This window comes from Candoia aspera, chromosome 11 (genome assembly GCF_035149785.1).
Source record: "Candoia aspera isolate rCanAsp1 chromosome 11, rCanAsp1.hap2, whole genome shotgun sequence".
In the NCBI taxonomy this organism is placed as follows: domain Eukaryota; kingdom Metazoa; phylum Chordata; class Lepidosauria; order Squamata; family Boidae; genus Candoia; species Candoia aspera.
This window is the reverse complement of record NC_086163.1, coordinates 19,881,267-19,906,331: the sequence shown is the minus strand read 5'-3', so window position 1 is coordinate 19,906,331 and position 25,065 is coordinate 19,881,267. Positions and strand designations below refer to the sequence as shown.

Sequence of the window (25,065 nt, the reverse complement as noted above, 5' to 3'; positions counted from 1 at the left end):
AGTATCACTCTTCTTTAAAAGAGGGGAAAAAATCAGTAAGCAAGCCCATAAAGTATGTGAAAAAAAAAACACAAAAGCTGAGTTTTTAAAAAGCATTTTAATAATTAATACCCAATTGATGAACTCTCTCTCGTGCTAGATTGAGGAATGGATAGAACTAAAATGGAGCAGCAAATGTGTCAGTTATATTAGTGGTTCCAACACTTTCTGTGGTAATTGAATTGACCTTGGGAATTTTTGCATACAACACTGCAGGAAACATTTATTTATTACTATATTTATATCCTCCTCCCATTACCATACCCTAGGGAGTTCAAAATTGGGTTACAGGCTTAGTCAACATAATATTTGTAGAGTATATCTAACCATTTCTTAAACCATATTTTTCACTGTTATTTCAAATCTTCAAAATTGCCTTGGGTGTATCTGTATCATCATCATCATCATCATCATCTGGACTTAAGTCCTACTGAAAAAAATGAGAAGAAATACATGGATAGGGCATAAAAGAAAACGTTAGGCAACTTACCCAATTTTTGCCCTCTCTTTAGTTTTGGAAGAACCAGTTTTGGGCTTTTTGCTTTCTTTGTCTTTTGGTTTGGACTTAGCTTTCCTGCCCTTCTTTTCTTCTTTCCCCTCTGCTGAAACACTTGGGAAGTTTTCTGGACTCATTACACGTGGAATGTTTCTCTCCCCTCTCTCTTTCGCTTTGGCGATTGCCTCTGATATGATGCGATTAGCTTTATCCTGCTTACTCTCAGATTCCACTTTTTTCTTCTGCTTCTTCTCAAGCATTGATTTCACCTGGGTATTCTGCAACTTAGCATATGTCCCAGAACCATCTGCTTTCTTGGTGGAGGGAGGCTGCAAGAAAAAAATAGGTTACTCATCTTAGATAAATATACTGATATACTAAAAATCTCAGGGCAAACTAGACGTGGACCCAGAAGTAACAGTCCACAGGAACTGCTCCCAAATACATATGATACCAGCAGAGAATAAAAATTCTATGCATTCTATGCACGTTTACACAGAGTAACTGTGTTCTAAGGGGCTTGCTCCGTAGCAAGTTTAGAACTGCAGTGCAACAAAGCCGTCTGCAGTGGAGGTGAGGAAAAGCAGTGGACTATTCACCACCTCCAAAGTGTCCCGTACCTGAATCAGCTAAGAGAGGAAGTGTGGGTAGGAATACCTCATCTCCTTTTTGGCAGTTCTTTTTCAAACTCTCTTTCACATTCACTTTATAAGCAGGTAAACACTTAGAGAGGCCCAACTCTGGGGCCTTTTAAAGGAATACAGGATCTTAAAATCCAGCACATCCATCATCATGTCTGTCCTGCTTTCAGAATGCTCCATTAAGAGCCTATCAGCACACTTGAATTTTCTACGGATCTCCTGAGGTGGATCTGCTTCTTCATCCTCCATCTGAGAGATTTCCATTAGTGAAAGAATACTTTGTTCCCATCGCCTGGAGGCCAGGATTGTTTCATTAGGCATTTAGAACTGAATCAGGTACTTAATTGCAGATTCAATAAAAATGAAATGTTTAAGTCATATCACAAATTTGCTTTAAAAATCAGTATAAAAACAGTATTTGTGGAAATCATATAACTGAAAAAAGAATCCAATGTTCTGACTTCTATCCAACAACCAACATTTAGAAAAAAACAGAAGGATACCTAGCTTTAGTTAGAAGAAAACTGTTTCAATATTAGGCCAGATTTATTTTGTGCAATAAGGACAAAAACATCAACATGCTAAAGGCAGATAACATTTTAAAGAATTTTCTCTCATTACAAATGTAGTCGTACTTAAATATAAAAGGTAGCAGAGTTACAAACGTATAATTTAAAATTATACATTAAATAATAAAAATGAAGTATCTTTTAGGTTTTAAAAACTTTGACAATGAATCTGAAAATTCTGTTGCAAAAAAATGTGCAAGGCTTGAAATCTTCAGAGCCTGGAGGATTAGTGAGCACGCACAGATACTGGGCACAACGGAGCAGCAGCAGCAGCCTGCTAGAGAAGGGTCCAGTTTCCAGTCTTCAAGCACAATTGTGGGTGGGCCATTATAGCATTCTTGCCGCAACTGCATTTATCCATATTCTCCATTTTAATTTTTGTTTCCTTCTTTTCTGCTCTGTTTCATCTCAGTCATAAATAAATTTACACTTGTAGGCCCACTCATCTTTCATTATTATGCATACAAATATAAAAGTATTTTAAATGTATTTATTGTACAACTGCCTACTAGTTGTTCTCATTACCTACCCTCTTGTGGTTTAAATGTAATAACATGATTTCTTAGTAGTGCTTTTTCTTATCTGAACAAGCAGAATAGTATAAAGAACTCCACGTAAAGGAGCACTTTTCCATTTACCTGCTGCTCTAGCCACTAAGTAACGTTGAAGATGTCGAATGATGTACTGATGAAGCATCAAGAGAAATTATACACTTACATAACACGCAAGTTAACGTCATAACATAATCTGTGCGTAAAGCATTGTTTTATACTCAGACACAAGGTATTTGTGTAAAATAGATTTTTCACAGGAACACTACGTCTTTTATACTAAGATGATCCCAATCAATAAGTTATGAAAATACCCTTTGTTTAAAATTTCATGTATAGCTGATTCACAGTTAAACAGTTCCTTTTGTTTGGCCGTTGTTTCTAAATGTACTCAGATTGAAATTCCTGACTGCAGCATAAACAATTACAGCAGCTTTTCTGAGACTGCATGGAAGACAGTTTTAAAAAGCACAATGCAAGGAATGGAAAGAATTTCCTATCCAAACAGGGGGGAAGGGAAACGGGGGGGGGGAGGGGGGAGAGGAGAGAAAGAGAGAGAGACAGATAAAGAGATAATAATTATGTTATGTTCTCACCCATAAATGTGCCTCTCACTACAGCAAGGGGGAAAGACAGGAATTTCCAAATACATTTTCAGGAAAAATCCAGTTAGCTTCACTGGATACATTTTTCTATGAGAGCCTCATCAAAGCCTACCAACAGAGCTGCAGCACCAGGAAGAAAGCAGGGCTTACGATAGCTCAGTAAAATGCCATCTCAAGGCCTGCAAGCTACAACAAATCACCAAGATTCGAGAAAACAGCAACAAGCTCAAGATGGCGATGCAGCACGACTCCCGTAGCAGCAGCCAGTAATAAGGAAGGTTATTCAATCCCATTAGCCTTTTAGCCCAAAGAACCCCTCCTCCTCCCACTCATTCAAGCTTTCACTTACCCTTCCTCTTGGCCTCTTCACTGAAGACATTTTTGGTATTAGACAAAGGTTGCCCTCTGGTTTTTCACCACCCAAGGTAGCGTTCAAGAGAACAGCATTGAAAGAAGATTGCTAAATGGCCTATTTAGCAAGCCAAAAGCCAAGATATACACAGCCTTCCATAAATACACATTGTGATTTATCAACATATTTCTTCCTTGACCAGCATAAGTCTCGTTCCTCTGCTAAACAAGAACACCATCAGCCATCCCAGAACTACAGGGTTTCAAAAATAGCTGTAAGCAGAAAGCTAGATTCCAACAAAATACCAAAAGAAATGAATGCACAAAGCATCAAAATGCATCGGCGTGAATATTAGAGATGTCGTTAAAAATACTGACTCCTTCCGCGGAAGTAGGCCAGCAGATGGTGCTACCAGTTATTATTCCATTAGACTCTGCTAGTTAACCCTCAATGGACTGTTCTTCCCTGCATGGGGTAGAATGGTTAACTCTTACTCTTCCACCTTCTGCAAAAGCGGAAATAATACTTTTATCTGCAACATATACGCCGAATATTTAAAATCTGACAAATAACCATTTTAATGGAATTTTGTTATTGTTTTATATTAACACCAGATGAGTTATTTTTTTGTAAGTATTGTCAGAAGCTCAGGAACTGAACAATATTCTAGACCTAGGTATCTGCTATTACAAGTATCAGAATTTAACCTGATGTTTTCAGAAAGAATAGGAAAGCTTTTGTACAGTACTACTTTGTATTGGAGTTTAAAGCCAGTTTCTTATACCATGTTTAATCTAGAATTATCCTTCTATCTTCTTTTCATTTTGTGATATGAATATCTGGGGACAAATCAGGTAATCTATAATACTTCCTAAAATATCATTCCCACATTTTGGCGAATGAAGGAAACAAAGTATTTATAATTACTATAATGGCAAAAAAAGAGTCTGAAGCCATGAATTTATGTTATTTTTGTAAGCTGCCCAAAGTCAGCACAAGTAATTATGATTAATAAATAATAATAAATAAAATTTTATTTAAAGATTAAAAGTGAAAGGTTTTTAAAATCATGTTTGGGTTGATCAATATTGATTATGCCTTATTAATATGCAATTGAATTAGACTTCACTAATGGCATTTAAAAGTGATTTGCTATTAAGGCCAGTTAGAATTTTTGAGTATCTGGTGGGAAGCCAGTTGGGTCTTTTAACTTTTAGATATTTTCCAAACTTTTGACAGATTTAATGACCTGTATACCAGGACTGAGCAATATTTCAGTAGCTGATGGTCACTGTTGTTCTTGGGTTTCTTTGTTTTTTTCAGTCAAGGATTGCAGTAAACAAAACAATAACACAAAGGGGATAGGATACATTGAGCTAAGGCAAAATCAACAAACCACAATATGGTGTACAAACCTCGTCAACAAGTCTTTTCCACCTGCCATAGTAGGATTTCATGTATTGATATACAGGTAATGGGAGAACAAAAGAGCTGACACTGATTTGTATCGTATCGTATCGTATCGTATCGTATCGTATCGTATCATATCATATCATATCATATCATATCAATTTATTTCAAATTTCTATCACCGCCCATCTCTCCTGAAAAGGGGACTCTGGGCGGTTTACTTGGTGAAAATCATAGGAAGTCTGTGTGGTCTGAATCCTTCTTTGAGATTTCGATTATCCTAAATTTTAACCATTTATTTTAATAAAAAAAGTCCATTTGCCTGTTGTAAAAGTGTAATAAGTTTAATAAGTTTTGACTTTAAAAAGCTGTATTTGTGCCATCTTTTCAATAATTTCCCAAGTGACAAATATTGGAATCTTATCCAATAGAATTAAACAATTTTTTAAACAAGCCACGTATGCCTAAACATGAACGCCCTATGTTATTGTCTTTTGTCAGTATGGCTGTAAGTTGCAGTTGTAATGACATGCAAATAGGTGTTTTTAATATATCGATTTTAGAATGGTAAACTCCTTCAGGGCTATGTTTACTGGCTGAAATGAATAAAATTATAGATGATCCATTATAGATGAATAAAATCTCAGGTTCAGAACTGGTATAGTTCAAACAAGCTTTTGCTTTACTTAATGAATGAAACTGAACATTTTACAGAGGCACCAACCTGCACAATGCTAGAAATGGGATAAACGGCATCATGGAATCTGATTTTAGGTACAAAAGGGTTCTTATGTTTTTGGATGAACGCATTTTTCATCTAATCAAAATGCTGCACCTACATCCAAAAAACAGTAACTTACAATCAGAGGTTTATTTACACAAAACTCTAACCTAGAATTTAAGAATTTTGGCACAGAGTGAATCAATGAGCCTGCTTCCTCTAAAAACGTATCAGAAAAACTCCTGGGCAGGTTTGGTTAGCATACAGGTTGTTACAGCCCAACAAACTAGAAATCAAAACCCAACAACAAACCATAGGTTTGGATTCTGACTTGCCAGGATAAGCACAAGCCATTGATTCCAATTTAGATAACACTAAATCAGTCAGTTCTATACCACTGGAATACTGAAGTAGACAGGAAAACCTCTGATCATATAACATTTCTGGTGAACAGGGAAATCCTTCCTTACTTAGCCCAAAGTAACTATATGAAGGCAATCATTTACTTGCTTACAGTACTGGACGTCTTCCACAAAGCTTGCCTTGTTTGAAGAAATATTCCTTTCAGATCTACATCTTCATAATACTTATGATAGCAAAGCCACATATTTAAACATGAAATCACAAAGATGAAAAAAAAGTGGAAAATAAGTTGCAAGATCATACTGCAAGAGAGAGATCACAAAGCACAAGGCGCAAGGCAAAGGAACTGCCGTAAACAGTATTTTAAAAGTTACACTATTTATGAAACCAATTGAATTACTGAAGTCAACATATTTTCATTAAATGGTTGCAGAGACAAAGAACAAGACTTATGAATTGACCAAATTACATAGAAATAGATAAAAAAAATAAACTTTTCAAATTCCCAATTATGGATATTGAATTTTTAAAAAGTACAACTACCTTAACAAATCCACCCTTTCCTAAAATAAGACACTTCTATTCACTGCTTAGTAAATACTTCTAGAGAATAATGAAATGCATTCAGATTAGGGCATTCCTAAGTATATTTACAAACAAACGTTTAATAAATTTAATGGGATTTGCTTTCAAGTAATTGTATCAGAACTGCTGGGAGAAGAGGAGAAAACAGGTCCAAGGAGTAAGAGAGACAAGTCAAATTCAGAAAAGAAAAAAGGGGGGAATCAGAAATAAATGATCACATCTGATGCTTATCTCAGCTGAACCAATAATTGGCATACAGTCTCAAGTTGCCTGCTCCAGTCTTATTGATTCTCATGAACTAATTTTGAAAGAAATATAATGTGCAAACACTGAATAAAACATAGTGTAATATAGACTTAAAATTAAAAATACCTCAGTCAAATTTCATTCAGCAGGAATTTTAAAGCTCTCAAAAGTCAGCACTACTTCATTAAGTAAGGCACAAATGACTGAATTGGTTTGGACTCATGATAAACAATAGTTTATTATTATGGAAATGTGCTAGACTTAATCTCAGACTCACATACTCCCCAGTTCTCTCAATTCTCCAGTATGAGCACAAGTTCTTCTATACATGACAAACTATTTTCAATTTTAACTATAGTTTGTTTGAAACGTGCCAATTTCATATTACAGTTTCTAAAGCTCGCTTGTTTCAATCATCATAATTAAGATTAAATACAGTACAAAGTTCTGTTGTATTTCAAAACTATGATAAATAAACATTAGGAGTGTTCACATGAGAGAAAGAAAAACAAAAAACATGGAGGTGGAAAAGAAGTCCAACCCTTGTTAGGGTTTGCTTTCATCACAGTAAATCCTCCTGGGCATCTTTCAGATATGTGCGCTTCAACTATGAGAATTCTCAGCAATTAGCATGTTGGATGGGGAAATCTGGGAGTTCACACAGATATGATATAAAAACAAATTTCCAGAACATACATCTTATGTATGTTCTAGAAATTTGTTTTTATATCATATCTGCTTCAGAAAATTATTCTTCAACACAATTATGTTAAATCTCAGTTCAGATGCAACTTCAACCTGTGTTTGATCTGACTTTGATCCCACACCATACTCTTTAGATATACTGCCATGATCCATGAATTCCAACTTATCACTGTCTCCTTTTCCATTGCTTCCTGGAATCCACTTCCTGTTTATACTTTGCCTTAAGGAGGTACAGAGGACACCAAGAGCATGAAAACCACAGTTAATGACTCTGCTTTCAGTCACTGAGTTTCCTGGCAAAGCAAAGTAGCTTCTGCAGCACAAGACAAGTAATAGCTAGGATCATATTTCAATTCTGGCTGCCAGTCCAGGACAAAAAAACTTTCTCCTAATACAGAACTGCCGACAGAGACAACCACTGTCTTGAATCTTCCAAAGTATTATATTAATAAAAATCCATGTCAACATTTTTGCAGTAAATTATACTGCGATGGCTAACTTGTACATATCAGAAGAGTTTGGAAATTGGTATCTGTTCACTTTTGAGCAAGTAGTATCTATTTGATACTGAAATGCAGAATTCTATTATTGTAGGCTATGGAATTCATTTTACTGATCTAATCAAGAAGACAAACTAAATGTTACTCATTTACTTCAGGAAAATTTATTTCTATCTCCCCTAGATATCCTAGATCTTTCTGCGTATGTTTTAACAGTAACAGGCTGGTACTAAAAAATTGCACATATTGTAGAACCCAGAACATATAAAGGCTTAAGTTACTAATGGATATCTTAAGTCCCATTAATTTCAATAGCTCTACTCTAAAGTTTGACCAAGTCTGGATCCTATCCATTCTTACTGATTTATGGGCAACCATATCATCCATCTATCTGTGCATAAAGTTTCATTTAAATATTCATGCTACAATCATATATGATTTTATCTGGAAGCATAGTTTACTTAATGTTTCATCAGAGTCTTTAAAAAGTACAAAAATCCCTACATGCATTAAGACAGTAACATTTTGCACATTGGCTAAGTCATTAGCTCTACATATCTGATATACTGAAGAAATCAATATACATGTTAATAAATGCTAGACAGTTATTAAATCATTAGAAAACATGTCATTTGTAACGGCTATCCAAGGAAGAGAAGCTATATGACTTAAGACTTCTAAAAAAAACCTGTTCCCCTTAATTTTAGCGACAAAGCATTTCCTCTAGGATAACACTTCAGGATCATGTCCTCAAGATATCCTGTTGTATATTTCAAGGTAAAAATGTGTATACAGTATTCCAACTGTATAGCACTGTACTACCCAGGATTATATTCTGTCATATAAAAAAATTAACTATTAACACTAAAGTGAAGAAATCACCTCTATTTAAATTTTTGATTAAATTTCACTAGTAACTGACTGAAAATCAAAATGCCTTCTTTGCATGTCAAAATATACCTATATGTTGGGAAAATAAACTTTTGTACATAAAGGAGACTGCAAATTCTAAGGTCAACTGGAATACTGGAAAGGCAGCATTTCTGTCTATCCAGCCACATGTACAATCCTTGCTGTGTCTATATTAGCTAATATTCTGGTTAAAAAGCTATATGTACAACATTAAAAAAGGATGTACCTAAATAAAAATATTTTTAAAGAGACATGTATGGAAGGCATTTAAGAACTTTTAATATATTTATTATCTCATTTTTTTTTTCCTTCCAGTTTACACCACAAAGTTCAACAGCTGGCAAAACCAGAAGTACAAATACAAATTACAATCTGTCAAGTCACATAGTTCAAGCTTAAAAATGTTCTAGGTTTTTTTTTTGCAAAATATGGCAGAAAAGTGCAATTTCTGAAATGGACATAAATTTTAATTTATTATGCTATTCAGTATTCATTCCATCACAAATAAGTAAAACCCTGTTTAACAACATCCTAGATTTATGCATGCATAAATATCCTTCAGGACAGTTACTAATTAGTTCTGATTTTGCCAGTTAGTATTGACTAAATGCACAGTAAAGAATAAACTAGTCACAACAATACTACTCTACAACAGTATTACTTACCTGGCCTTGAGCACTGACATACTTCTGCTCTTGCTGATGTAGATTAGAATCAGGAGGATACCAAGGATGATTGCAGTTTTGAGGCTGAGTCCGAAGTAGGTTTGTTTGTGGGACAATGCATTGTTCCAGTTGATGTTCTAAATCATTACTTGGGGTGTCCTGAACAAATGCAGATTCATCAAACTGGGGAAGGAGATCTTCCTGAAGGAGAGCTTCTGGGTCAAGTTCTGTAAACGATTCAGTTTGAGACTCCACCTGAAGCAAATTCTCATCCAAAGATGAAAAACCATTACCCTCTATAGGATCACTGAAGTGGCTTAATTGAGGACCAGAACCAGTAGGGGTAGAAAAATTAATGTTCACCGCTGACAGTTTTGAACCACTGAAGTTGCCCTGAGGTTGTGCTGAATGCAACACATGGTAATTATTTGAATTCAATGTTGTACTTGAATTAAGGATGCTATCCGAATCTTCTTGTTTGGTCCCTCTTTGAGTTGCAAAGGCATCACTTCCAGAAAAGTCAGACAGAGGATGAGTTTGTTGACTAACAGAAAGAGTTGCAGAAGACTGAAGAAGACTGGAGGGAGAGATTTGGTTACTATTGTAAGTAAAAGGAGGAGAAAACTGTGTATTAATAGAGCATGATGTTATAGTAGGAGAGGGTCCATCATAGTTTCCTTCTTGATTTCCACAAAAGTGGGGTGAGTTATTTGTAGTCTGAGAAAATGATGGCATAGAGATAGACTGTTGTGATTTTGATATATCAACAGCTTGGGATGGATGGGGAACATTAGTTCTACATGAGACAGATGCATTAACCTCCAGGAAACCTTCAGACTGATTCTGAGTATTCTCTCCTGTATTAATACCATTTCTGCTTTGCTGCGACTGCAACGAGGCACACGGATGATGCTGTTCACTGGCCTGAAATAAGGCAAAACTGTGGTGTGCTACAAAGCTTTTATTTTGCTGCATAGACTGTGTAGGTCCTCGGTGAAATGGAGATCCATTCTGATTAGAAACACTGCTTGAAGTTTGGTGTCCCCACATTGGACTTCCATCTGCTACATCAGGAAACAATCCATTGGTCTGATTTTGTGGATGAACAGGAGAGCAATTAAACTCAGAATGTGGTGATAAAACATTGTCAACTGGACTACTGAAGGACTGATTTACTTGAAGTTTCAGAGAATCATACTGGTTTAGATGTTCATAATCATTCATCTTTTGTTGAGTTTGAGTCTCCTGCACATGGTTTAAAGAATCAATCTGCAAAGGCTCAAACTCTGCACCCAAGTTCAATTCATCAACAAGTGAAACAGGTCCAGTTTGTACAAAGGCATCATCCGACAAACCTTCTAAGGTATCACTAAAAAGATTGGCATCATCAAAAAAATCCATCATAGGATCTGTCATCTTGGTATGTTTGTGTTATTTTGCCACTACCACAAATGGAGTTAGCAAGTCTCACGGCAGCACACACCAGCAAAATAATTGTTTAGTGGGAAGCACCTTATCTAAGCCATGTTGACATCCACCAGCATTTTTGTAGAAATAAGATATTGAAGTGTTTTAAATATCCTAGGCAATAAGGGAAAAAAGCAGTTAAACAGTTTGGAATATCTTTTTAATCACTATATATTATATTTTAATCATTATACCTATTAGGTGACACTTAAATACAGAAAGGTTCTTGCACAATAAACTTATTTTAAATCTATGACTTAAATTTTAGTCAAGTTTTTGATACATTCTTCAAACAATGCATACTTATAGCTTTCTATAATAAATACTGTTGTGAGCTGCCCAGAATTGTTGAGAATTGGGCAGCATACAAGTTTAATGAATTATATTATTATTATACTTTTTTTTAATCCATTCAATCGTGTCCGATTCTCAGAGACTGCCTGGACAAGTCCCTGCAGTTTTCTTGGCAAGGTTTTTCGGAAGTGGTTTGCCATTGCCTCCTTCCTAGGACTGAAAGTGACTGGCCCAAGGTCACCCAGTTGGCTTTGAACCTAAAGCAGGACTAGAACTCCCGGTCTCCTGGTTTCTAGCCTGATGCTTTAACCACTACATCAAACTGGCTGTTTATTATACATTAGTATGAATTTAAAATATATCCATTTTTAGTACACATGAACATAATCCAAAATCTCTGGTACACAAAGCAATTTTTTTGTTTGGCAAAGCAATTGTAAACATTAAGGATTTGGGCTTACATCTTTTTATATATATGAAAGTAAAGTAAGCAAGCTCAATTAAATTCCCAAGAATTCCCTGAAAAGGTAGTTGTTATTGGGGTAAAATATATTCCTTAGGGATATGAAAAAGAAATGTCAATGTGGTTGAAGGAATGTATTCATAGTGTATATAACAATACATATAACTGAATAACATATTGCTTTACATGCAAAACGCTTGATTTCAATGTTTTGCCCCAGTTTGTTCTTTTCCATATTGATGTTATAGTTAACTCAAGTATATTTTCTAGAAAACATATGTTCAGTTTAAGGAGAGTAGGTTCATACACCATACTAAGCCATAATGCAGTTATTTGGTTTTGGCTTTGCGTGTTGCATGAATTCATTCAGAGTATGAACATGTTAACACTGTAACTGAAATTTCATTGTAAACACTTTCTGTTATCTTCATACAGTGCTATGTTTCTCAATGTATTTTTACATATAAATATATGTATTTGTACACGTAAAAAAATACATAAAATATTGCCCAGCTTCAAAGATGGGTTGAAACTTTAAGTTAATGCGGATCTCCCCCCCCACATACTAGTTTCTTTTTCAATAATTTACCATTGTTTTGTTTCAATGTTTTTTTCTTCCTTATGTTGTATTCCTATAAAACCTTTGAAATTTCAAACACCATTACATAAGAATCCTAAAAGCTTATCATGTTTATCCACTCACTCTGCATTTATATCCACAGCACTTTATGAAGAACTTCCACACCATTAAGTTCTCTACATTAACATTTTTGTGCTGAGGTATCTGCTGTACTATGACAAAGCTGGCATGTCTATTAACTAAGCTCTCTGTAGCAGTTCTACAACAATGTTATTCGTAAACCATCTCAGTACTTCCATTCTTCTATTCTCAGTTATTATGGTCCTTCAGCACCATATTTTAGGATATTTTTGGCTATCAAAAGTTAAAAAAAAATGATATACAAAATCAGCAAGTCAATCTAGAAAAATCAAACCAACAAAGGTTAATGCAGTTAGGAACTGTTGTTTCGCTAACTTTGTAAAAGCTTGAACATTACCACTACAGACTATTTTCAGCATTTCATTTCTAGTAAAAGTATTGTATAAATATCATCCCTGCCAAACGGATAACGTTTTATGAATCTGATGAAGTTTAATCCTTGAAAACTTGCATTACAACAAATTTTGACATTTTATGCCATTGTTGTTGCAATCAACAAACATGGTTGCTGTTCTGGAAATGGTTCCAGTGGAGGCTTATGTTGTGTGACAATCAACACCTTCCAGTCAGCAAAAATTTCCCTGGCTGCTACCACTTCAGAGGAAAAGTCTTCTGACACTGACTCCAAATGGGCATGTAGAGTTGCATTAAGTTTCCACAATCTAAATCAAGCTTCCTCAGCTTTTTCTCTCTGTCTGCTGGTAGAGCGTGTCACTTCTCTGATTAAAGTAGTGCCTGCCAATGACTCTAAGAGGTACTTTCACACAAGTGCCAGCATGGAACACGGGTGGGCAAGGACACACAAAGCATTGGTCTATCCACTTCTACTGCTTCCTTATCACTGCTTAATATAAAACCTGTTGATGAGATAGGTTTCCCAACAAAAAAGGCCTACTCTTCCTGAAAGGTATGGGATGCTCTAAGAGCTTAGGAACTGCTGCAGATGCTTTTGAATGTTACTCTGCAGACTAGGAGCTTAGATGGTGCTCCCGCCTGGTGAATTTAACCTGCTTTGTAAGACCAGAACGTGGCTTCTATTTTCTTCCCTTCCCTGTCTGGTCACCACTTTCCCTTGCTTCCTCTCTGTCTGGTTTTGTTCCCTCCTTTCTTCTTCCTTTCCTTCCCAGTGCAGTTTTGTTGTTGTTTCTTCCCTTCTGCAAGAAGGAAGGAGTGGAATATGGGTGTATTAGTGCATTTCTATGTATAAAGGAGAATTATTTGTATATGAAATGGGGGATTAATTAACTTATAAAATAACTATTCTATTTTACAAGCCATTAATGCTAACTAGTACTGATTAATTCAATTAATATGAATTTATATCTGGGTCCTGACCCTGCCCTTTTTGGACTGTAGCTTCTGGCATACATACTATGTAATTGCTTATGTATAAAAGCTTGTCTTTATCATATTGAAAAAACTTAGTTGTTACTCATCTCCAACAATACTCAGGGAAGAGGCACAGAGTTTATTTCTGGAAAAAAAAAAGTTCCCAAATTGAATGGGGCAGGCTCCAAGCTGCATTTTGCTGAACTGCTTCTTTTCTGAAGGCCTGAACTGCACATTTGAACCAAACCTATGCCTGACACATACTCCTGAAATCACCTTAACTTGTCTGCAGAAATAGAATATAAAAATATTCCTAGTAATACAGAGTACTTATAACGCAACAGTAGCTCATAGTGAATATTGGCTCCTACTAATGATTTGAAATGAACAGGAAGAGGAACTGTTTGGTATCCAAGTTTCCCTTTCTAGGAAGGATTGTCAGGATGGAGCTGGTGGGGGACCATCCTAGAAGGAACATAAAAGGAATCTTTCCAGTTGGAGTTCAGCCCCAGACAGGGGATGGGGACTACATTATTTGCTTTAGCGGATGACCTCTGTTGAGACCTGGTAGGAGTGGGACTGTCCTAGCCTCCTTAGATACCACTGTCCATGACAACCTACTGGACCGTCTGAGGGAACTGGGGGCAATACGCGGCAGTGATTCCACTCCTTCCTCAGTGGATGGTCCCAGTTGGTGGTGAGGTGGAGAGGAGGTCGACCCAGAGGTCACTTCTTATGGCGTGCCATGGGGTGGTCCTCTTCCCTCTACTTACTATCCACATGAAACCACGGGGGAAGGTAATTCAACAGTACAGGATTTGATACCATCAGTATGCTGATGACAGCCATCACAACCTGAGCCATGCTGGAAAGGCCATGGCATCTTCTGGTAGCCGTAACGGTCTGGATGGGTCACAGTAGACTAAAGCTGAACCCAAGCAAAGCAGAGTTATTTCCACTGGGGCATCCTGCCTGCTCCAATGTCATCTCTTCACGTGGAGGCACTAGCTCTGGAGAAGCAGGTCCACACTTTAGGGATTATCATAGGCTCAAAGCTTCCTGCTTGAACAGCAGGGGGTGGCTGTAACCAGGCAGGCCTTTGCACAGCTTTGACAGGTATCCCAACTGCAGCCATACCTGTGGCAGGAAGGTTTTGCTACAGTGGATCCTGCCCTTATCACTACCTGTTTCAATCACTTTAACATGTTCTATTTGGAGCTACCTTTGAAAACTTAGAAGCTGCATGTGGTCCAGAATGCAACAGCCTGTGTGCTCACGAACACCCAACATGGGGAGCACACTGTGCACTTGCCACAGGCCCAACACTGGCTACCAATAAGCTTCCAATGCAATTTAAAGTGCTAGTTTTAATCCATAAAGCTCTCTATGGCTTGGCACCAGGTTCTCTCCAAAACTATAGACAATCTTTTCAGAAGAAGCTTGTGGTTCCCTCTTGGGGGGTCGGGGGGACGAGGTCAGGAGGTCCTGTTTCTTGGGGGCAATGCTGGACCTTTAGAATGGCCTCCAGGTTGAAATTAGACTGCTGCCCTCCCTAATTGCCTTCCACAAACAGCTTAAAACAGAGGCTGTTTCATAGAACACTTGGGGACTGCTGCCATTTATTGCTACTTTCTTATTGCATTTCTACTACATTTTTTTAGAGCTCATTCTAAGAGTGATTTGGAGGGTATCCAATAATTGCAAACAATCCTTTATGGTCTACCAATAAAAAATACTTGTGCCATATATTTTCCAAAATATATTATTTGATTATTAATGCCATAAATAGGTAAAAATAAGAAAAAAGTATCCTTACCCATTAATACATAGCACATTTCTGTTGCAAAAGTTTTACTTAATCCTGGGAAATATTTGGTCCCTGATGTAATTTAGTAATATTACAGATCTGAAAGATAAATAACAGTTTTTAAGCAAATCAGTTATAGCACAATTTTGCCCTCACCTATTTTGAGTACTGCAAATCTGCTTGTATGAAAAATGTTAGCCTGAAAATACAAAACCTGGGCATCAAAGCTAGGCACTGCGTATTTCTGCAGATATAAAATAAACAGTTCCGAAATATTAGTATTAGCATTATGCTTTACCATACAGCACTGGTGGAAAAGCTATACTTTTAATCTCATTAGGAGTGCATATCCCAGTACTACCAATCTTAAATAGCTCTTAATTAAAGTACATTTTAATTAAACAAAGCAAACATTGCTTCCAGCAAAACTGTCTAACACAATGGCCCAATAAAGATTTAAGCACAGTTTAAATTTTAACAAAGAAACAAGAAGATCAAGAATGTTTTGGAGATTTAGAGCTCCCGTTAGAGTTGTTTGATTGATCTCTCACTCGAGCTTTAAGGCCAGACTGTGGAGCTACTGTAGCTTGTAAATTTTGGTAAAAAAGCATGCACTGGTTAATGCTAGACTCAGTATGATCTAATACTACACCACAGTCAGTGCTGAAAATGGGTGGAGAGAATCTTGGACTAGCAGGCAGTGCCCAGAAGCCAATGGCCTCTGCTCAAGGGCTATGCGCTAGATCATTCTTTTCCAGCAAAACTTTTCATGTCTTAATGGTGAACCCAACAGTTGAATCAAGAAGTGTTTGGGCTCATGAAGGCTCCTCCCACCTAAAATTCTGCTGATTTTACTCCCTTGCTTCACCTCTGCTGTTCCAAAACATTTTCCTAGTCCCCAAGAGCAGATTCTCAGGGGCTGCAAGAAACTGAATGACGGAGAAGGAAGTTTGAAAAGCTGAATGCTACTCACCTTTCATGAGATCTACCCTTTTTTAATAGCACATCCCACCAATTTGATCTTAATGAATATACTTAAAGAGAGAAAAACGTTTTTGTGCAGCAGGAAATTATTTGTTTCTGCTCCACTCAGAGACAATTTTCAGAATTGTCCCAGAACAGGGCCTCTATCAAAACTAGGTTTTGCAGCTGGAAGGGTCATAAATAGAACTTGTGTACCAAGGCTTGAGATATGTCAAGTATATAGTGCTTTGTACTGTCAAAGGTGAACAATTATAAACATCTCACTGATTCCTGCCCCTATGAGGTAGCATTTGGCTAACTGCTGAGAGAGAGGTAACCGAAGAGAAAGAGCAAACCTCTTTCATACGTGACAGGCAAAATCTCTACATACGACAGTTATTGACACAGCCAAAGTATCTCAATATTCTAAGTCCTCTCAGTAGGACGTAGTTCAGTTATCCAAAGAAAATGGACAATTCATAAATAGGCCCTAGGGCAAAACAAAAAACCCTTACCATTTGGTACACAAATTGATTCCCTTTTGCAGGTTGCACTGAGACACCAGTGTTGACTGAAAAAACTTTCTTCTAGCAATATTATTAGGACAGCGGAACTGAGAAGAAAGACGAGAAAAAAAGCATTAGTAAGGCAGAGCTGCCACAGACCCAGCTTTAAAATGAGTTAAATGACACCAATAAACCAAGGAGTTCTTATGGAATCTGCAGTATGTAAATGCTGTAAGTAAATAAATAAATAATTGACAAAAATTTTGTCACACCTGTCACATATTGCAAGGCACGCAAAAAGCACATCCTAGATGTATCATTTACTATTAAGGTCAAAAGAAGTTAAGATCACCACAGTTTTCACTGCTGTTCACACTATAAACTCTTATTATGAAATACATTGCAATGGGAGACTTGGGACAGGAAAAAAGCAAGTAAGTTTTCACCCAACACATTTAAATTATGAAATTTACTCTTTCAAGATGTAGGGATGAAATCTATTAGACAGGACTGAAGAGAAATTAATACTAATTCATAGAGGATAGGAAATCAAACGGTTCCAGGATATATTATAAATGGCTATATATTATCATATTCATACTAAAGATAAGAACCACCAATGTTTAGGAGAATGTAGTAAGGTTACAATTAAAGCAACCATGATGAAGAAATATTGATAAGAAAGTTGAAAGGGAGACACACTGGGAATAGATGGCAAGGATTATTTCTGAAAATTAATCACTAGCTGATGATAGTGGATTACAGATCATGGATGATCCTAGGCAATTACTGTGTGAGCAGTTTAGGCTCTCCAAACCATCTGCATTGTATGTTTTTATTCTATGCTTCCCCAATTTGTTTGTTAGAAGGGATCTGAAAACCTTCAGTTACTAGAATTTCCAAACTGAACGTTTTACAATATAGTGTATCTGATTGAAAGATCACAATAATGTACATATGGCTAATTGTAAAACATCATAAACTAAATAGAGAAGTCACACTGCTGATAGTACAATTATTTATATTTTATATTATACCCAGATACTGGAACTTGGGGAAACATGTTAGTTCAATATGCAAACTTATAGGGGTTTACTATGTTTTAATAAAAGAAAGAAAGAGACAGGAAGAGAAGTATGTTAAACTACACATTTTACTTACAAAGTCAGCAGGCCCTGATAGACTGAATAATCTGTTGAAATGATATAGACACCATTTCATCTGACTGCTAATTTGAACAACTGCCTGTAGCTAGTCAAGAAGCAATCAGAGGCACGCAGAAATAAAACAGTTCTTGGAGGAATTTTCTTTACACAAACATTTGTGAATTAAAGTATGAAAAAAATCACTCCTGCTCCATTTCCCCAAGATCTTTTAATTTTTACAACTTACAGAACACTAATAACAGTTTAGAAAAGAACCCACTTTTCCATTATATGTGACAACTTGCAAGGAGCAAGTAATATAATACGAAACTGATATGTACACACACAAACCAGCAGCCCCCAGTTACTCAGCGATGCACAAGACCAGGTAAGCTTTCCCTTGCTGCAATAGTGCCGCAGCCTTCCACAGCAGTCCTTAGTTTCATAGCCATGCCTTTGGCTCTGCAATCTCTGGTCTACTGATGGCGTGGCCATAGCCATCAGAGAGCTTTGGTACAGTAATTAGAAGAGATTACTGTTCATACTTGAAAATGAAATAATAACATTTAACGGAATCATCCCCCACTTAAAGTGAGTGTATATGTATCTAGAGTATCCAACTCTTCCAGATAAGCTAAATATAAAACAGAAAAGGATGCGTCAGACAAAACGATAAAGCCGCAATATGAGCAGACTTCTTAGGAAACATATAAATATGATTATCGGGATTCTGTAAAAACAATTCCACAAAACAACTGTAGATTTATTTACTTATTTAAGGCCTGAGCAGTGCACAGGCTACCATATGCAAGTAACTATGCATAAAATGTGGATATACATGAAGCACATTATATCACTTTCAATAAATATATATTGGAAATATGAATCATAGTGAGTTTCATGATTTCCATACACTGTTCCTGAGCAACTTTCAGATTTTACATTTTATTTTCAGCCAGCTGCTCCACTACAGTTACCATCACCAGTATGGTAAAAAATTACACACTGAGGGATGACAGCATGAAAGCCTACATTATTCCAACAGGTTCACTTTGATACATGTCAATGTCATCTTCTGTAAGCTAAAGTGTACCCTCTCATTTTTTGTCTGTACCCCCCAACCTTTATGAAACTATATCCAACTGTTTATTTCCTCAATCCTTCCCTAGCAACCTGCACCAAAATAAATCCCTTCACTTTATTTTTCCTTAACTATATTTATTATTACGAAAAAAAAATCTTAATTCCCACTCAATTTCTCAAAAGATAAGTCCCAGCTTGCAAATATTCTGTATGATATGCTGTTTTTCCTCAACATTTGCCTTTTTCTTCTGTTTAGATAATCCACTGAATCAATCCATTGCACCCACATCTGGATTCCATTAACTACCAGCTTTTCCTATCTATACTAATAATGATAGAGAAATGGGGACAAGTCACAATAAAGGAAAAAGCTAGACTACTGTAGTGGTAAGGGTGCTGGACTTAGACTGGGGAAACCCAGGATCAAGTCCTCCTTCAACCATGGAGGTCCCTGGTGATTTGGGGCCAGTCATAACTCTCTCAGTCCAACATCCCTCATAGGGTTGCTTCTGTGGGGATAAAATTAAGGCAGATCCATATATAAGACACCTTGAACTATCCAGGGAAAGGCATGGTAGCAGTGCAATAAAGGAGTAACAAAAATACAGTACTGCAATTCAGTTTAAAAGTTTAAGTAATAAACTTGAGTGAACTCTTCTCATAGCACCAGATATTCTACCATTTATACTACGAAAAAACCTTTAATGTCACATTCTCAGTTTCAAAGACTGCAGATCTCACACATCTGCTGCCTTCCATTCTGCTGAGGAATTGCCTCTGGTTTGATGAGAATCAAGTTCAAATATGATTATTTGATCATTCCTACTCTATTTGGCATTCAACCCAGCACTAAGATCTCTGCTTCTGCCTTTTTACAAACTTCCTAGGAAACCAATATATAATCTTTTCTCCTTTCAGCCATAAGGGTAACCCCACCCATTGCAGTGGAACTATCTCTGTTTTGTTTTATGTAGAGCCCTCCTCTCCTTCCACCCTAAAAAATGAGTACATATTCTGGGTAGGCTGTTTCTCCTATTCACAACGGCCTGGAGGGAAAAGAGCTGGTGGACCTAACAGTGCATTTTCAGAAGAAGTATTTCTTAAAATGAACTTCATGCCTGCTTGGCAACTGTCCCTTGGCTATAACTTCTGTTTCTTAAACCAGCAGAAGCCTTAATTTTGTAGGTCAGAATGTGATATTCTGCATATGCTTGAGTCCCCCTCCCAAACCTCATTTCAAGACTCTATTTCACTGCATGGCCACAAGTCACGATATGGGGAATACTGATGCGATGGTAACTGCACACTGCTCCAGAATCAAGGACTTGCAGGGTCAGGTCCTCTTCTGTGCACTTGACATTGGGCCCTGGATATACAGTGAAGAAGCCATGAACACTTAGGAGCAACAAGTATGAAATGAAGCTGTTGTGCGGGCCACCTGCCTTGTATCAGTTCTTTCAATGGGACCCACGCATCACTTCTCTCCATAAACAATTTGGAATCTGTTTTTGCCTTCTGCCCTACGTCCAGGAGCCCGACCTCCAAATGCACAGCTTGGGCTAGAGGTGTGCTCTTGGCACACTCAACCTTATTGAGCAAATAACCCACGTTATGGAGAAAAACACTACTCCTAACTCGCCAGTTACGGGACTGAAGCGAAAACGCAGCCTTCAGCACGAAGGAAGAGCAGATGGGGGCGAGTACATCTTGCTAGGAAGGAAGCCTGTTCCAAACTCGATCATTGCCGCCCCCCGCACGCCCAACATGGGTCCCCTTTACCATGTTTGGTGGCAGGAGCGAGGCCACTCTCCGCTGATTGCCAGCAGCCTGGGTAGGGTCAGACCCGGCTGGTGCTGGGACGGGAGCCCCCTGAGGTGCAGGTTAGACTGAGAGGGGCGGGGAACGGCCCAAACCCTGGAAAAAGCCAGCAGCAAAACCCCCTCGGGGCATTCTGGCGGCTCGGATCGCTGGCGACCCGGACAGGAAGTCGGAGCCTCTAGACGGGAGGGGGGCAGAGAAACCCCCACCTGCAAGGAAAGCGGCCGCGTGCGCGCGCGCGCGTGTGTCAGCCGAGCTCACGGCCGCCCAGCTCCGCACCCACGTGGGCGCGGCGGGGGAGGGGGGGGAGGGCGACCGCCTCCCAGGGACGGGGAAAGGCGGCCGGAGCGGCGGCGGAGGGCTTCCCCCGAGGTCCGCGGCCCGTCCACCTGCCCGGGAGGGGGACAACGGTCCCTTTGGACGGGAAGCCTCGCGGAGCATCCCGGGGAGCGGCTGGGGCAGCGGCCGCGGAGGCGTGACAGGCCAGGCCCCGCCGTGCCTGCCCGCCCGCCCGCCTGCCCTCGGGGCGGGCGGGGGGTCGCCGGAGCGCGACCCGCGGGGCTCCTCCCCCGCGCGGGCGGGCGGGCGGGCGGGGGCCCTGGGCGGAGGGGCCCCCGCCGCGGGGGCGCCTTGACAGCTCGCTGAGGGAGAAGCGCGCGGCGGCGGCCACTCCCCTTCGCCTCAGGGAAGCCCGGCCGCCCGCTTTCTCTCCGCTCCCCGCACGCGTCGCCTCCCCGCCCGCCAGGATCTCCCCGCCCACCCGGCTCCCCGCGGCTTACCGGCGGGCGAGGGCAGAGCTCCGCGGCTGGCGAAGGCCCTGCCCGAGGCAGGAGGCGGTGGCGGCGGCGGCTGAGGGAAGGGGGCGGAGCCTCCGGGTGGGCGCGGCGTGGCCCCGGCCCGGCCCCGCCCACCCGTCCTGCCGCGGCCTGCTCTCGCGGCTACCAGCAGGGCCCTCTTCCCTCCCCTCTCCACCGCCCCCTCGGCCTGCGCGTGCGCGGCCCGCTCCCCAACACGCGGGCCAGTGGGGCGAGAGGTGGCCCGCGCGACCTCAACGGCCGCTCCAGCCAACCCGCGGAGGGCACACATGCTTTTCGGGGGAAGGGGCGGGCCCGTCTTGAGCCTGTCTGCGCGGTCGGGGAGACGGGAGGGAGGTGCATTTGCATATTTGTCAGCCGCTCGAGGATTGGTCGGAGGAGGGAGCTCCGCGCCGACGGGAGGAGGGGGAGGCGGCGGGAAGCTACCGAGTCCTTCTGGCTGGTGGGCTCGAAAGGAGTTTGACTTCAACTCCCAGGAATCTGAGCGAAGCGCGCTGTAGAGCCTGGGAGTTGAAGTCCAGGCCGGCGGAGGCGTGGCAGGTAGAAGAGGGAGAGCGAAGGGAGGTAGGTTCCCTGGTGTTTGCTGCCATCTAGTGGTCGTCCGGATTTTTGCAGCCTCCCTCTGAAAGCCCTAAAAATGGATCTCTCGTTTTTATTCTCTTGGGGTTATATTCGTGCTTTAGTTCTTTATTTAGGAGATTCTGCTTCATATTACAACTTGCTTAGTTTATGATCCATGATGAACAAACCACAATGGCTGGCTTCACACAGCATGCTAAGCCAAAACAAACCACAATATGGCTTAATGTGGTGACAGTGCTAGGCAAAATGCTTGGTTGTGTCCTGGGCATTGTGGTTTATAGATACGGTGACCATATTTTCTTTGGGAAAAAAAAGGACCAACCTGAAAAAGGCAAATCTGAAGGAGGTTCATAAGGATAAAACATTTTAATGGTTTATGTTAATAACTTTGCTTTACAAAGGAAAATTCAAGAGCAAAACCAAGAAACACTTTACAAAAAATGCATTTTCTAATAAAATATCTAAAATCAAAGAAATAAATGTACATTTATTTTAAAAAGACAATTCAATTTCCGTATTTTCACATGAATGTGAAAGGCTGGGCATTAAGTGGTGCCATTTGTATGGTAAAAGTTAAATGACCAAAATAAAGGACAACAGTGAGTTCTTGAAAAATAAGTCTAAAGGACAGTTTTCTGAGATAAAGGACTGCCCTTTATAATAAAGGACAGATTGGCACTGTACATATAAACCATGGTGAGAACCCAACCCCAGAGGAACGGGTGAGGGGCGTGCATGGGGAGTCTGCCCATATTAAAGGCAGGTTTTCCTAACCTGATGTCCCAGTGGGGTGAAGTACAGCTAGGTCTTGATTATGAATCCCACAAAATGGTTGCATTATTCAAATTTGCACTTTGAAGTTCTATTTCTCTGGAAAATAAACTAACTCTTTCCAGCTGGACAGAAATAGGCAATGCTGGCTGGGGAATTCTGGGAGTTGAAGTCCACACACCTTTAAGTTGCCAAGGCTGAGAAACACTGGCCTTGACAGTGCCAGCTATGTGAAGCAACAGCAGTATTTCTCCTCTTTTTTCACACTGACATGAAGCACAACTCCTGTTGCTTCATTAATAATGGTGGATGTGCTTCTCAGAAGATACATTTCCAGCTGTGAAGGCTGAATAACCAGCAAGTAATGGACCGGGATGAGGAGGGGGTGTTGCTTGAGCATGCATTGGGAGGGGATGGATGCGAGCTGAGAGTTGCATAATTTCCCATACATTCTTAGAAATTGGGTTTTCCCAGCTTCAGGAGAGCAATATCTTTTTTTTTTTTTTGGCATAATTTAATTTTGCCTTTTAATAATAGTAAAATGTATACCAATGAACGTGATTTCCCATAATATAATTCCCCATCCTTTTAAAAATAAACTGGAAGACTTGCCCACGAGTTTAATGATCTTATCTCGGTGTGGCATGATTATCTCAGAAGTCTTGTTTTTTTGCATTCAGAAACAAATGCAGATGCATCCTGGCTATCCAGTTGCAAAGGTCAGCCCTTAAAAGGAAAAATAAAATAAAGGTTGGAAATAAATGGAGGTTTCAGCAGCTATTAGAACTTTCAGTTCACTGTTCAGTTCACATGCTGGCTGGGGGGATTCTGGGAATTGAAGTCCACACATCTTAAAGGGGCTGAGGTTGAGAAACACTGGCATAAACACTGCATTGCTCCAGAAGAAATGGACATTGTGGTTGAGGAATTGGGTGTTGGAAATACAAGGATTTCCTGGGAAGATAATTTGCCTGTTACATTCACTGAAGAGATCCACCCTTTCCACCTGATCCAAAACAAGTTACCTTGTATTATTTTTGACTGAGTTCTCTGGGATTTATATTCTTACATTCTTTTTGTCAGATGATGGTTTTAGCATAGCTGTGTGAGCACTAGGAAATAAGTTCAGCCTTGTTTGATTAGATGGGCTTCGCTACGTAACCTGTGAATCATCTGAAATTCAACACTGCAGTTTTACACACCTGAACAAAATTATAGGCAATTAATTCCAACAACAATAACCAAGGCTGCAATATAATACATATTTACCTGGGAACTCAGCTTCCAAGTAGACATGTTAATTAAGCCATTCACTTTTTCATTCTAACATCCCAATTATCTGGAAATAAACTCTAATTAAATTAAACTTTATTTTCACAGAAATTAATTTAGGATTTAGAAGCACCAGTGATTTTTTCTTTCTTTCTTTGCCAAGATTCTTGTGTTTCATCCAACAGGCATTTTTACTTCAGTGGTGCTGAGCAAGTATGAAATACCACTGCAGACATGTAGGAAAAAGTATGCTCCATTAAACAAAATGCTGTAAAATATCGTTCACCATCCCTTTCTAAGTTGGATGTCCTCGTGAGTAAAGAGTTGAATATGCTGAAGCAGATGCCAGTCTGTGTTCAGTTGAAATCAGATATGGATGATTTGTAATCTGCAATTACAATTTATATCTTGTTTCACACCTTGTGCTAAACTAGGAGTTATCTAACCAGGTTCTATTGCATAACTGCATTTCTTGAAGAAACCATGATAGTGTTTGCATAATGCAGTAAGCCATAAACATGGTTTATAAACCACAGTGCCTGGGTCTGTGCGATACACTGAGTCATAATTGGAGTATAATTTATTGAATCAACCCTATTTGGCTGGATTTACACAGTAAATGTACTGAATTACACAGCCAAACTGGATTTGCATAACAATGAAGATAAA

The 25,065-nt window shown here is 39.3% G+C and overlaps 1 protein-coding gene across 3 annotated transcripts in view; it reads right to left on the bottom strand.

Annotated features, from left to right (window-relative positions):
• Positions 1-21,793, bottom strand: part of CHD9 (chromodomain helicase DNA binding protein 9) — a 60,317-nt gene extending 38,524 nt beyond the window's left edge. For all 3 annotated transcript variants that reach the window (XM_063312976.1, XM_063312977.1, XM_063312978.1), the window contains exons 1-5: positions 21,736-21,793; positions 16,920-17,017; positions 15,451-15,540; positions 9,361-10,941; positions 530-864 (exon numbers count right to left, since the gene is read on the bottom strand). In XM_063312976.1, coding sequence (XP_063169046.1) covers positions 530-864; positions 9,361-10,776 — 1,751 coding nt within the window. In that variant the 5' untranslated portion in view covers positions 10,777-10,941; positions 15,451-15,540; positions 16,920-17,017; positions 21,736-21,793. The remainder of the gene's footprint in view (positions 1-529; positions 865-9,360; positions 10,942-15,450; positions 15,541-16,919; positions 17,018-21,735) is intronic.
• Between the last annotated feature and the right edge of the window lie 3,272 nt (positions 21,794-25,065).